The sequence below is a fragment of the Aphelocoma coerulescens genome, chromosome 20 (assembly GCF_041296385.1).
Source record: "Aphelocoma coerulescens isolate FSJ_1873_10779 chromosome 20, UR_Acoe_1.0, whole genome shotgun sequence".
Taxonomy (NCBI): domain Eukaryota; kingdom Metazoa; phylum Chordata; class Aves; order Passeriformes; family Corvidae; genus Aphelocoma; species Aphelocoma coerulescens.
Genome location: NC_091033.1, coordinates 14713567 through 14727640, shown reverse-complemented (window position 1 = coordinate 14727640; position 14074 = coordinate 14713567). Strand labels below are relative to the sequence as shown.

Below are 14074 nucleotides of genomic sequence, written 5' to 3'. Positions count from 1 at the left end.
TTTTCCCCTACATTCTTGCACTTGTTTGCCAAGCTGAGAGACTCAACATTTTAGAAGCTTCGTAGCTAGGGATCAGTGTGCCCCAGAGCCCAAGGTCCTCTCCAGAACACATTCTGTAAACCAAGATAGAACCATCCAGGGGAAGGTTCCTTGGGGAGGGGGGCTCACTTGAGCCTCTCATTGGGGAATCTTTGATAGATCTGCTAATTAGTAACACCTATAATGTGATACTAGATCTTTTGGGGGGGGCATCTTGATGCATATGACCTGGATGTGTGCACCTAAGGATCCTTTAAATAAATACCAAGGTAAAATCCCTTTTCCCCTTCTAACCATGTTTGGCTGTTGATTTTAAGACCAGGAAAAGGCATCAAAATAACTGGAGATGTTTTAATGTTCAGGTATACATAGAAGACATCTGATTCCCTACGGACTTGCAGCACCACTACTGCCATACCTGCTTGCCTCTGGATAGGGGCAGTCCCTGTGATTCTGCATTTGTCACCTTTCTAAGCCAGTGGATTTCCTTCTTCAACTACTCCCTAGGTAGTGCCACACAACCATAATTAATATAAGTACCCTAAATATAACCACTTCCAAAAGTTATGCTTCCCCCTGAAACTCTCAATTCTTGTCAACTCTACAAACTATTTTTGATTGTTAAAAAAAAAAAAAAAAAAATCTAACTAGTAGATCCTTTTGTGTATAACATCCACATTGAAAGGCAGTTGGTTACCAAGACCAGGCAAACAGCAAAGCTGGTGTTAAACACTCAAATTCACAAACTCTACTACAGAAGTGTATTTTATTAGCTGGATACCTTTTAATTGCAGTTTGCTTTTGTGTTTGTGGGTGAAGACCTAAGACAAATAGCCACTTGCATCCCAAATATATTCTAATGGAAAGTAGTGGAAATGGTGGTAATTTGGATTCCAACAGAATATAGATATGCTCTACAGGAAAAAAAGGGAGAAAAGAGTGGTTTTCCTTCTTTCACAAAGGAGAAAAGGCTCCAAAAAGAGGCTTTACTCAAGGGAGCAAATCTGGTGTCCACACACCCTATTTCATCACAATGTGCTTTCCAGTCAGGAAAAATCAGTCAGTCCTTGCAATCAGACATCTGAAACCATTTACCTTTGTTTATTTTTTAGGTTGGGCCTCTTATAGGGATTGTACTCGACAGCAAAAATACCCACACACCTATATCATAATATTTACAATAGGGTGACCTCTTGTAGCATTTCCACCACAAACACACTCATTGCTGTAAGAATGGTAATTTACAAATGCTGTGCTGCTATAGGGTTTGACAAACAACCTAAAAATAATGCAGCTCCAAGTGTAAGCAAGAAAGGGCATGGGAGAATCTGCTGAGTAAAAATAACAGGTTTGTGAAATCCCTGCCTGGCTGGAGTCACAGTTTTTGCAACCTCCTGAATGACAGGCAAAGCAAACTGAAAACCTAATTAGACAAACAAAAGAAAAACTTCCTGCCTAGCAAGTTTTGAAGGCAAGTATCAGGAGTATCAGTGTCCAAGTAATGAATATCCAGCATTTCTGCTGGAAATCTCCTACACAGCCTTTCAGCACGAGGTTTCTGTAAAGTATTTAATAAAAAAAGCCCAGCCAATGAACAGAATACTACAACCATCGCTTGCAACACTTTAACTGGGGAGGTTCCTCAGCGCTCAGGAATCCCAGCTCAGGAATCCCATTACATCACAGCCCAGGGCTGCAGCCTCAGCCAGGAACTCGGGCACCAGTGGCTGAAAATCCGGACAGCAAATCCTGACTTTTGCCCCATAAACGTTCCAGGATTTTTGTTCTGAAGGCACCTACTCAACCCCAGCGCTGGCATTTAACCCTCACCTGCTCTGTGACCGTGTTTTCCCCTCCTGTGCTTTGCTGGGTGGGCACAGAGCAATGCACCATCCGAACCCTGGACTAGCAGGAATGTTATCTCATACAGTAACCCTTCAAGTGCCAGCCCATGGCTCGCTGAAATAAGTTAGAAAATGAACTTTTGGTAAGAACAGAGTAATTTCTCAAGCACAGAACCATGTGCTCATTCTTCCAGGCAGATGTTTGTCACTCCCCCAAACATATCCAATTGCCTTAATTTTTAATTATTTTTAAACTTTTCAGTGATGTCTTAAACTTCACTGGGGAAGAATCAATAAGATCATTAGTTCTCCTTTTCCCTTTCTCCTCTGGAAACTGAATAATCTCAATGTAAAAAAGAAAAATCCATTTATTTGGGCACCAGAAACAAAGTACTATGAGCACATACAAATGTGTTTTCAGATTAGCTTTGGTGCCCATTAAGTAAAAAGCCTTTGTGACTGGAGCTGTCAGCTTTTTCCAGTTACTTTACTTGTTCCTCCCTGGAAGAATTTTGCAGGCATCATGTAGTTCTGTGATTTGCTGTTTCTTTGGCTACCACCCCTACTTTTAAGCCTCAAGCTTAGGGACCCTGATGATGAGGGAAGGGGCTGCTTCATTTCTCCAAAATTCTCTGCTCAGAGCAAAGGCAGTGTCACAGGAGGAAGTTTCTGGCAGAGGAGTATTGGCATTATTGGGAGTTCTAAAATGTTTTCCGTCATGAAATCTGAAGACTGCATCTTGGAAAGGGAAAGATTGTCTACAAAAACAGCTGAAAGTTTACACTGCTGCTGAGAAACGCTGATAAAATTAACGTGCACTTTCCAAGAAGAGGAATCACAAAGTTACAGACATGAAAACAGTTTTCTATAAAAGTTTAGGAACACATTCCTAAACATTTCTCCTTCTCCATTTTGGAACTGGAGCACTGAAGAACAATCCTGCAGTAACTCCTGAAGTACAGAAAACTAGCAAGTGAGGGCAAACCATGGACTTTTAAAAAATATCACCTTACAGAAAGAACATGAAAAATACATGAAGACATCTTATATGGGGCAACTGATATAGAACTGTGCATTTCATATTTTAAATCATAACCTGGCAAAAATAATAACAGGAAACAAACCCACAAACAGACTCAAACAGAGTCACAACCACTCAAAAGAATCTCTCTGGATGCAAACTGTACCTGAAATTCTGAGTCCTGTAAGTGATGCTGCCCTTAATTGGCACAGGGATCCAAATGAACGAGAGGAACTGAAGAACAGGTCTGCTCTGCACTTCACCTGGGATTATATTTGCTTACAACAACAACGCATTCCCAGTGATGAGGTAAGAGGCAGTAACAGGGCAGACTGGCTGTCAGATGCCAGATGAACAGCCACTAGCAAGAAGCAGGTTTTATTTATAAATTCAGTGTGTCTGATGGAGAAGTATCTGAAGATCAAATGAAAAATGCTTCCATGCACATTTTCCACATAAAACAAACCCAATGGCAAAAAAGTGCCACATCTGTGCAAACTGAGGTGGAATTTATCAAATTAGTGCTGAAGTTCATTGGCATATTTAGTCACTTCTGAACCAAGCCCATTCCTCAGATGATGTTTCTGTGACCCTCATGGGCTGCGCTTGGCATCTTTAATACACAAACCATGACATTATTCTAAAAGGAGGGAACAATTTTGCATGGCTAAAGAAAACCAGAGCCATGCACGACCACCTTGCCCTTTTATGCACCTCCACATGAGTCATTCCATGAGAAACATTCTGGAACATTCGTGTTGCAGGCCATGCAGCCGGGATGGCTCTGGAAGGGGCCAGGAGAGCTGCAGTTCCCGCAGCCCACAGCCCGTGTGCGGGAAGGCAGCCCAGCCCCAGCCCTGCGCGTGCCAAGGCACACCCACACAGGCACACCAGGGCAGGAGCTGCCGTCCCTCTCTGTTGACTCTGAGATGGAATTTGCCATTTTAAACAGAGCCAGAGTACACAGGCACGTACAATGGCATGGCCTGATGAAGTGTTCCTGTAAAGCTCCTCCTTCCCTGCCTCATTCCCTCTCCTTCCCCCCGCAGCTCTGGATCAAGGCCTTTTACATGGTGGCAGCAGCATGAGCACAGCAGCTTGCTGCTTTAAAAGAAGCCTTGCAGGATTGAGGACTGACACCACAAGCTATTTAGGGGAAAATTTGTGTCATGCGCTGAGCAGAGCACCTGAGGTACTTGAGGAACTTGCAGCTCCCTCCCCGGCACAGCGCGGCCCTGGGAAGCCCAGGCTCACTCCCATCCCACCACCAGTCTTGCTGCAATTAATGCCATCCTTCCTCCTGCCTGCACAGCGCTCACAGAGCTTTTCAGAGTGCTGCAAAGCACTGGGTGAACACGGCTGAATTCAAGGCACACAGCACGGGAATTCAGAGCTCAGCCTTTGATGGGAGCAAGGAGGAGCCACATTGAAGTTGTGCTCAGGAACAAATCCCTACTTCTCCCACTTGGTTCATTAGGCACACGGCTTCTCTCCGACACAGACCTGAGCTGTCTGAGCCATCACTCATCTCTGCAGGGCTACGGAGCCAGCTCCTCCCTGGCTTCTCTTCAAAGCATGCCAGAGGCCGAGGGTAATGAAAGCCTTGCTGGATGGCACCTGCCCCACAGGTGAATTAGGCATTTCTCACTTTTATGTTAACTGAAACAAAGATTTCTATGAAGTCATTCAGTACAGGACCCGAAATCTGCTCCCCATTCCAGAAGACCACACTGACAAAAATCTGTCTGAAAACTCACCCTCACTGGTGGGGGAACCCCTGCAGTAGAAACCAGTTGGGGCTATGGTAACGTGAAGCCCATCAACACTTGTTTATCCTGGGTTTTCATACGCACCAAGGAACATAACTTGGATAGGTTTTGTTTGGGTTTTTCCTCAGAGGGAATAGAAGAGAGGAGGCCTTGATTATGGCTTAGGATTCCCAGGGCTCTGTTCTGGATGTGACAGCAGGGACCTCCCATCCTGCTGGATGATTTCTTCCGTGATTTATAACATCAGTTTGGATTGGCTTGACCTCGATGCTTTGCTATCCATCACTTGATCAAATACCAAGAGATCACATCACTAAAACCAGGGCTCCTCATATATGACAAATCCCATCCCCAAACAGTTACTGCACCAAACAGAAACCCCAAAACCAATTTATTTCAACTGCTACTGAGTAAAAACCCTAGGCAATCTTCTTTCACATGCTGCTGGAATTTTTTGCTACTGCTGGAAACCCTCTCTGTGGCTGCTAATCAGGTAGAATCCACAGGCAATGAACCATAGCTTGGGTTAGCTGAGGGCAGGTTCTGCTAGGCAGCACTAACCACATCGGAACACCCAAGAGGCTCTTGGTGGAGATTAGAAAACTCCAGGAAAAGAAATCATTCAAGGAGCTTTGAGAATTTTCCCAGGCCTTCACCTCTCCCCGCTCCCTTCAATCACGCCACCAAATGCAGGGCCATGGTGGCTGCACCTTGTGGCACTTGCTCAGCGGAGCATGTGGCCCTGGCACGGGGGATTGCTGCTGCTGCATCACACACACCTCCCTGGCGAGGATACTGCCACAGCAGGTACCAGAAACAATGCTGGCAATAAAGAATAATTCTAATGCTGAGTAAACTATGTACAACAATGTCAGTTACAGGAATCTGAATCCAAACTACCGCCCAAAACATAAACGAGCATGTATATTTCCCCTTGTTCTAACAGTGCAGATTTCCTTCAATATTTTGGTTTATTTTGCTGATATCACTCGCCACATTTTAAAAACCCAAATTCTCCCGGGACAAATGAAATGCTGTGATAATTGACAGCCAGGTGACTTGGATACCACGTGCACCCTGCTGTGTGCAAACCAACCTGTCTGCACGGTGGTGCAATTTCATAATGGAAGAGTATTGGAAAACCATTTTTCTTATTAAACTTCCTGCATGGGAATACCGGTATAAATATATACACACGCCTCCTGTAGGGACGCATCGCACACCCGGGCTATTGCAACATGGCACACAAGGATATTGTGTTGCTGCGCTGATACAGTAAATGGGAGCCGGGGCCTTTGTTACACACACCATCGATGGTCCAGCGCTCTTCCCCAGCCAAGGCCGAGGGATTCTCCAGCCCCGGCCGTGCGCCACAGCGGGGATGGATGATGACAAGCAGGAGCCGGGCCGGGCGGGTGGCGGCCGCGGTGACACGGCCCCGGCCCGGCCCCTCCGGGCGCTGCTGCCCCGCCCGGCCGCGACCCCCGGCCGAGGGGCCCCGCTGTGTCCGCGGCTCCGGCACCGAAGGCCGGGCCGGGCCGGGCCGGGCCGCTCCCCGCCAGGGCTGTCCCCGCTCCCGCAGCCCGGCTGGATCCTGCCCTGCGCCCGGGCGTGCCACGGCAATGGCGTCAGGAGCAACCTGTCAGCGCCCGCCCGCCTGCCTCCCCCTCCTCCTCTTCCTCCTCCTCTCCTTCTCCTCCTGCCCGGGCTCGGGCCGCGGCCGTCCCCGCCCCGCGCATCCCGAGCGCGGCCCCGCCGCCGCCGCCGCCCCGGGGGTCGCGCCGCCCCCGCCGCCTCCCTCACCCGCCGCGGTGCTTGCTGTCCATGCGCTTCTTCTGCCGGACCGGCTGCAGCGGGATGTTGTCGGTCATGGCCGCGGCCGCGGGGCGGAGCGGAGCGGAGCGGAGGGAGCGGGGGATGCGCTCCCAGCCCGGCCACCGCCGTCTGGCGGCACCGCCGAGGGGCCGGCCCGGCGCCGCCGGCTCCCAGCACGCAGGTGCCGCGCCCGCCCCGCCCGCCGGCCCCGCCTCCGCTCCGGGCACCGCGGCTCCGGGCACCGCCGCTCCGGGCACCGCGGCTCCGGGCACCGCCGCTCCGGGCACCGCCGCTCCGGCTCCGAGGGATGCTCCGCCGGCCCGGAGCGCCGGCACCCGGCGCGTCCTTGGGCTCGGGTGGGGTCGCGTCCGCTCCACCCCGGACCGGGCAGGGCAGGGCAGCCCCGCCCCAACCTGCCCCGCCCTGCCCCGCCCTGCCCTCGGCCGTCACCTGCTCTGCTCTTCACCCCATCCTGCCCCTTTCCCCCGGCGCCCCGTGTTCGTTTCTCGCTCTCTCTCGGCCTCAGCACCTCTGCAGCTGAGCCCTGCTATCCTTCACCCCCGGCCAAGGGCCCGCACCACGCCCCGCGTGTCCTCTGCCTTCTGCAGCCAGCGCGGAGCTGCGGGGCTGAGCTCCCCTCCTCTGTACCGCTCCCCACCCGCGGTACAGGACTGTGATTTATACTGCTGCTGCTGCTTGCACCCTGCGTGCTCAGTGACCTTCACCCATTCCTCACAATGCCCATTTCTGGATAAAAATTCAGATGTCCTCTGCAAATTTAGGCACAAATTGCTCCAGCACTTCTGTTTATGATTTCAAGCATTTCGTTACACCGTGGATTACACCAGCCCAAAACCTGCAACTGTCATTTAATTTTTTTCCTTAGAGTTGAAGCAAAGTCATCCAGACATTTTGCAATGAGAACATTTCAGCAACACAATGAAGAGTTACACCAGTTTCAGGCACCTGTACTGAGACTGTTTAGGCAGATATTTCCAATGCCATCCTAACTTGGGCTGTCTTACTACAAAAACTGTTTGTAGGACTGACTTTTAGGCTGTACTTCAATTAAATAATACTATGTTTTAATTTCTTATTTCCCAATCTACTGTTCTTACCCCCTCATGGAGACAATTGAAGTAGAAACAGAAATCCCTTCTCCCACAAACACTTCAGCTCATGAAACACATTTACTCTATTTTTTCTCACATTCTACATTTGAATTTTTTAATAAGAAAGGATATGATGATAGAATTCACTGCAAATGATAATTTAATAAAAGGAGCAACTGGAGAAGCAAAACAGGACCTTGTACTTGACCAAAACTACTCACACCATTGCCTCAGACCCGCTGCCCTAATGCTGTACAGGTTGAAATGCCAGTCTGAGACTCCAGCCTCGACCGAAATAAAACTTATCACATGCCATTTGTTACTTGCTTTGATGTGAAAGTGGCACTGGGTTTGAAAACATCCAACATTCTTTTAAGCAACACATTTTGGCCCTGGATTTCTTTGTGATCAGACAGAAATTAGTGACATCCCTCCTTTACACGGAGCAGCTGAACATCCTCCCCATCATTCCTGCCCAACTCCACCATCCAAAGAGCCTGGGAGAAGAAACCACTGACTGTTGTAAGGTGACTTAGTCCCAGTAATACTAAAGGAGGAGCACTGGGATGCCCTGCAGCCTGCAGACTCACACAGCCTCTGATGAGCCAAACAAACTTTCAAAGCCTCCCTCATGGGTGCTCTGATTTTCTGCCTTGTATTGAGACACTTTTGGTTTTTAGTTAGAAAATCACTCTGAAGGATCCAGACCAGGCTGTAGCCCAATGGGCTAAATCCACTCCCTGACATATTTCTGGCATAACATTTGCTTTGCTGGAAAGGCTTCACTTGGGATCTCAGCACTCACAGCAGGTACGAGCTCTCCTGGTTTCCAAGCCTTTGATTTTCATTCTCCTATTGAGAAGGAATGCCCAAGGGAAAGCCTCCAGCCTCAGACTGAGAAGTTAGATTTGTTAAATCAAGTGAAATAAAACCTATTTTGTTTTTTTCTGATGCCACTGGCTTGCTTTGATGCTCTATTTTTGCAAGCACAGAACTTGAGGCTCACAAAGGAGCCCTGCAAGCTCCAGAATTCATACTGCACCACTACTAATTAAAAGGAGCTGAGTTATTTTCCATAATTTTAAATCATTAACTATGGGGTTTTTTCTCCCAGGACGTTTTCCCCCCAGATGATTAAATTAACAGCAGAGCAAGCAGTTTTCTATCTCTCCTCTCTCCTCTCTCCTCCCACCAAGTGATTTGTCTTAGAACCAGAGCTGGACCACTTGGCCCCCTCTGAGGCTGCGCTGTAGGGAGAGTTCATCAGATGCTGTCACTGTTCTCATCACTACACATCATAAATCCCATTTCAACCCCAGGAATGGTTTATTGGCAAGTCCAAGGCTGAGCCCCCATTTTTAACACAAAGGGTTGGACAAAAGTACCAGGTTGTTGATTGGGATGATTTAATACCTTTTCCCAGAGCAGGCCGCACAAGCACACCTGCTTTGCCTGTAGGATTATGTGTTACAGACTGAGTCTCCCATGGCCTGATGATGTTCAGGCTCACAAAGACAAGTGGAAGCTGATTCTGGCAAAGCCCAGCCTACAGACAGGCTCCAGGTGTCCATCAGCCTCTGCCAGAGTTTCCCACTGGTTTTGGAAGCTTTTCCTGCCTTATCTCTTGCCTTTCTCCCCCACTGCTCCCCTGCAGCTCTGTGGCGCAGAGCACTGTCCCCTCCTCGTCCCCGCGGCTTTGCCTCCTGCTCTCTGCCCGTGACACCAACTCCTCACCCACACGTGAGGCCTCCCAGGGCTCCACTGATCCTCAGATGCACCCAGGTCTCTCAGCTCCACTGATCAAAGAACATGTAAAGAAACTGTGTTTGGGGGTGTGCCCGTATTCCTTCAAGGAGCAAGTCCTGGTGCCAGTTTCCCACTCAAACAATGGATCGGTGGTTCTGACAATGCATTTGCAAACTGTACCCATTACCTTTTTAGCACAATGTGCTATAAATTTTCTTCCATTATAGCTGTTCTACTAAATAAATAATTGAGCTTTTTATGCATAGGACTTTTTTTTTTCCTGATGAACACAGAGGAAGGTCATACTACTACTACTAATATAATTAATAATAATAATAATAATAATAATAATAATAATAATAATAATAATGTGTTTGACTTTTTATAAGATGAAAGATTAATTCAATTTTGGAACTACTTTTGGGTTTGTTTATTTTTTTTTTCGCTAAGCATGAGAATGCTGACAAATTAGAGAAAATATAGAGAATTCTGACATCTAAGGAGTTGGCTCAGACTAAAGGTGTATGACTGGTTGAACAAAATGTTTATGATTCCACAGACAGCCGGAGTTGTGCCATATTCTTTGTATCTGTTATTATCTGATTCCGTAAGTGCATGTTTTACAAACACCAGGGTGCACCTTCTTTGTCTGAAAGCAGAGCCCGTTGTACATGGTATTTGCAGCTTTGTTTCAGGGCTGTGTTTGCAGCTGCCCCATTTGTAAGGAGGGCAGGGGAAGGGATTTGGTTGCTAAGGGCAAACATGCAGCACTTGGCTCCTACACTGGGATAATTCCCTGTTCTCCTGACTCACTCCCACAGTGACAGGCAAAGAGGTGGGTTTGGTGCTGTGAAACATCACTCTTCCTCGAGGCAGCACTGAAACAGGCCTGGACTGGGGCATTCAATCCCTCAAAATCAGAGCAAACCTGCAGAAGCCGCCCATTCCCGGGCTCAGCTCTGCAGGCGCGGGGCCACCGCCGGGAAAGGAGCATCTGAGAGCCAGGGAAACACAACCCCGAGCTGGGACAGCCCAGCGTGAACCATCAGCAGGGTGGGATCATTGTACATGTGCCCTCAGCCTCCACGGGATGCATTCGTCTTGGAAATTTATCTTTGAAAGGGCTGAGCTCAGACAAGACTACTGCCATTAATTGGGGAGTTAAACACTCCCAGATTATCATGCACTGTTAACACCTGCAGCTCGGAGCTGCACGGATGGCTTTGATATTATTTTTGCTTTTGACAAGTGGGCGATAGCGGATATCCTTTAAGCCTATATTTAATGAAGCCCTCCATAAATCCATCAACACTTGCTAAGGGAAACTACAATAAAGCTCCTACTGCCATGGGCTCTGCTATGCAGAGAACATTTGGCATTCTCATAATGAAGTTTCAGAGCAGATACTGCTCATGCTGCTCTGAGGAAGCGCAGTCTTTGTGTTGGATCTTTTTCTTCCTTGCATAATTATATGTTGTGGATCAAGAAGAAAACAACCCTGTCGCACCTAATTTTTAAAACTGTAATAGTCAAACTGTTGTTCAGCTAGGACAGCTGTCAGCTTAAGAAATGAAGAAAGAAAAAGGCTTTCTAGACAAATAAACTCCCACTTGCACTTTGTATTTCGTTAGTTCTTGAAATGATCTGGCTATTAGCTGTAGCTGTTCTGTGAATTCTTGCCATATTGTTTTTGTGTTACACTTCCTGTGAATGTGATAAAAAAATGTAAAGCTATAAACTGAAAATACTTGTTACATGTTTTATATTTGTGACTTTTATAAAAAATAAAAAAGAAAACCAAAAAACCCTACATAATGTAGTTATTTTGTCATTTAGGGTTGGAAGAATTGAGGGGGAAACAGCAGAATAAGCAGTGAAGGACTGTGATGTTTTTCAAATCTGGACTTTGTGAGTTGCAAGGGGTGGAGTACTTCTAATGCATACAGAAATTTAGGTACCCCGAGGCAGCAAATCACCTGAATGTGTGCTGAACTTTAAAGACCTAAGTAATCAAACTGGTTTCGTGGGAAAAAAACCCCAACCAGTGTATCAAAAAAGAAAAAAGTTATGTTTGGTATTCTGAACATCTAGACTGCATGGAGACAGATTTTTCTAAAACAAACTTTGCCAAGTGGATCAACAGGACTGTGAAGGGCTGTAAGACCAACCCAGGTAATTTGATTTAAAAACATCCTCACATGCATAGGACTGCAAAGCCACTGAGTATCGGGGAAGAGCATGTGAATAAAAGATTTCAGGACTGGTTCTGTATTACTACACTGAGAATACAGGTTGTCATTCTTTTCCCCATACATTCCTCCTGCATCACCTCCTGTTTACAAAACACCCTGTTTTGTGTACCTGGCCCTCAGATTCATAAACTGAGGGCTTGGACTTTTGGTCAGCTCAGTTTGCTCAGTTTTGTCCCCTTCCTGGAAAGGGTGGTGGGGCTGCCCAGGGAGGTTTGGAGTGCCCATCCCTGGAGGTGTGTCCAAGGAAGGCCTGGACATGGCACTCAGTGCTCTGGGCTTGGACAAGATAAATATACATATATATTTAATAGGACTAGATATTGTGAATTTCACTTGATTTGGGTTTTAGTTTTCTTTAGAGAGATGCTTACACAAACCTTTAGTTACATCTGGATTTTGCCTAAACCAAGTATGGAAAATAAGGCCCATGATGAGACCCACCTGTTCTCATTCTACCTTGAGACTTCATTTTCTGCACAAAGTAATTGGGTCAGAGAAGTGAATCTTTGACCTGTGAGATGTGACAACCAGAGATGCTAATAAAGAAGTTTAAAATGAGAGTGGCTGGGAAGTCCAGCACAAAATCGTTTATAACAGGCAATAACAAACAAGCTTCGCAATAAACCAGACAGCACCAACAGCAATCAAAATGTTGCAAAGAACACTGCCCTTCATATGCAATTAACTCAAAGTGCACAAACCAGAAGCTATGATAACAAAATAGCATGGTAATGGGCTCCAGGAGTGTGTAATTGCTGGTTCTTTCTCTGCCTCTGAGCTGTTTCCTGTCCTGCTGTGGCTGTGCAGTGCCAGGAGCTTTTCTAGGTCAGTGGTGAATGTGAGCTGAAGTCAGACACGTGAGCCCAGCGCTCAGCACACACCGGCCAGTGGGGAGGCCAGGGAAGGGCAGACAGACCCCTCTGGGCTGAGCACACAGCACAGAAAAGCACCAAGAAAGCCTCAGCTGTGAGCAGGAGCCTCTTGGGATCACACAGACACCAGGGCAGCTTTCTGCCCACGCTGTTATTTTGCAGACAGAAACCATCACCTTCCCTGACTCCAGAGTGCAAACCCTGCAGGGAGCACCATGGCCTTCGACAGCAAAACATTAAAAATTCATGTAATACTCACCTCTTTTCCTTTGTTTCAGCCCCTCTCTGCCATCCCATCAGTTCAAGCACCTCAGCCAGGTCCTTTCCCCTGTGCTGATTCCAGCTCCATGGTCATTTACGCTTTGCTCCACGCTGTGTTTACCAGCCCAAGCTGGCTCCCACCTCCCCGCTGCCAGCTGTGGAAAGGCAAATCCGCCTCACCGAGCTCAGCCCAGGGCTGCTTATCTACCACAGACAGACAAACTCCCTCCTCAAAGTTCCCATCGACTTTCTGGGAAGCTTTGAACAGAAAGGGCAGGCTGAAATAAATCTTTCTTTAGAGGAATACTAGAGGTAATACATTAAGGTAAAGCAAATGTTCTTAGTGTTTACTTTTTTTTTTTTAGCAAGCCAGCCTTTACCTTAGCTCATGCAAGCACATAAAGCACATATGCTACTTACACAAAAGCAACAGCTTGCAAATCCCCTGTGTAATGAGCAAAGTAAGCAATAACAAACAAGAACAAGTAAGTCCTCTAGGCAAGAGGAGAGGCTAATGAGCAGAGACAGTGCACAGACCGAGCTCACTCTGCTCTCACACCACTGCAGCTGCATTGGCTCGGTAAACTCGCTCCTGATTCACATCAGCAAAGGCCAGAAGACAATCAGCTGTCTCTTTTAGTTGTTAAAATGCAATGTTACTGTAAACCGAGCACACTTGCCACTGTGGGGAGTTCCACCACGCTGACTTTCAGAAGGTGTTGGTTCAGCTCTCACAGATGGGAGAGCAGGTAACTCCCAGCCCTGCTGGCTTTGGAAACACTCTTCCCTGCAGCAGGAACGTCCCTGTGGCCCAGCTCCAGCTGTGGGGACAGGGGCAGATAAGTTATCCAGGTGTTGTGGGAAGATCCAGAACTTGCTGGCAGCGGCTTGGCCAGGGATCCTGCCACGCTCCAGCCTGGAGCTGCCTTATCAGCGAGCTGACACAGCTTTGGGCACAGCAGCGCGTGACACCGTGGCCTGGAGAGCAGAGCCCTGCAGTGCCTGTGGGTCACAGCGTTTGGGCTCTGCTGCCCACTCGGCCAAGGCAGGCACTGCCCAGACTGACCCGATTCCCCCGAGCAGCCCAGTGCTGCAGGGACATCCCACACCTGCCTGCCAAAGCCTCTGCTGGCCTGCTTTGCCAGCACTTTCCTCACAGCGTATTTCCGGACCAGCACTCAGGCTTTATAAAACTCCTTCCCTCCTCATCTCCCCTCAATTTCCAACATGCCGAACAATACACCTAAAGGCAGCAGAGGTGTGAATATGGAATTATGTTATGGATGGTAATGAAGAGGCAGGCAGAGCCCCACAGCTTGGCCAGGAATCCAACCCACCATGGG

General features: G+C 47.8%; 1 protein-coding gene across 3 annotated transcripts in view; it reads right to left on the bottom strand.

Moving 5' to 3' along the window:
• ATP9A (ATPase phospholipid transporting 9A (putative)) overlaps positions 1-12818 on the bottom strand; it is a 54994-nt gene extending 42176 nt beyond the window's left edge. For 2 of the 3 annotated variants that reach the window (XM_069033840.1, XM_069033841.1), the window contains exon 1: positions 6477-6628. In XM_069033840.1, the coding sequence (XP_068889941.1) occupies positions 6477-6544 (68 nt within the window). In that variant the 5' untranslated portion in view covers positions 6545-6628. Of the gene's footprint in view, positions 1-6476; positions 6629-12729 lie in introns of those variants that run through there. The other variant, XM_069033842.1, reaches the window with a different exon arrangement.
• Positions 12819-14074: the final 1256 nt, after the last annotated feature.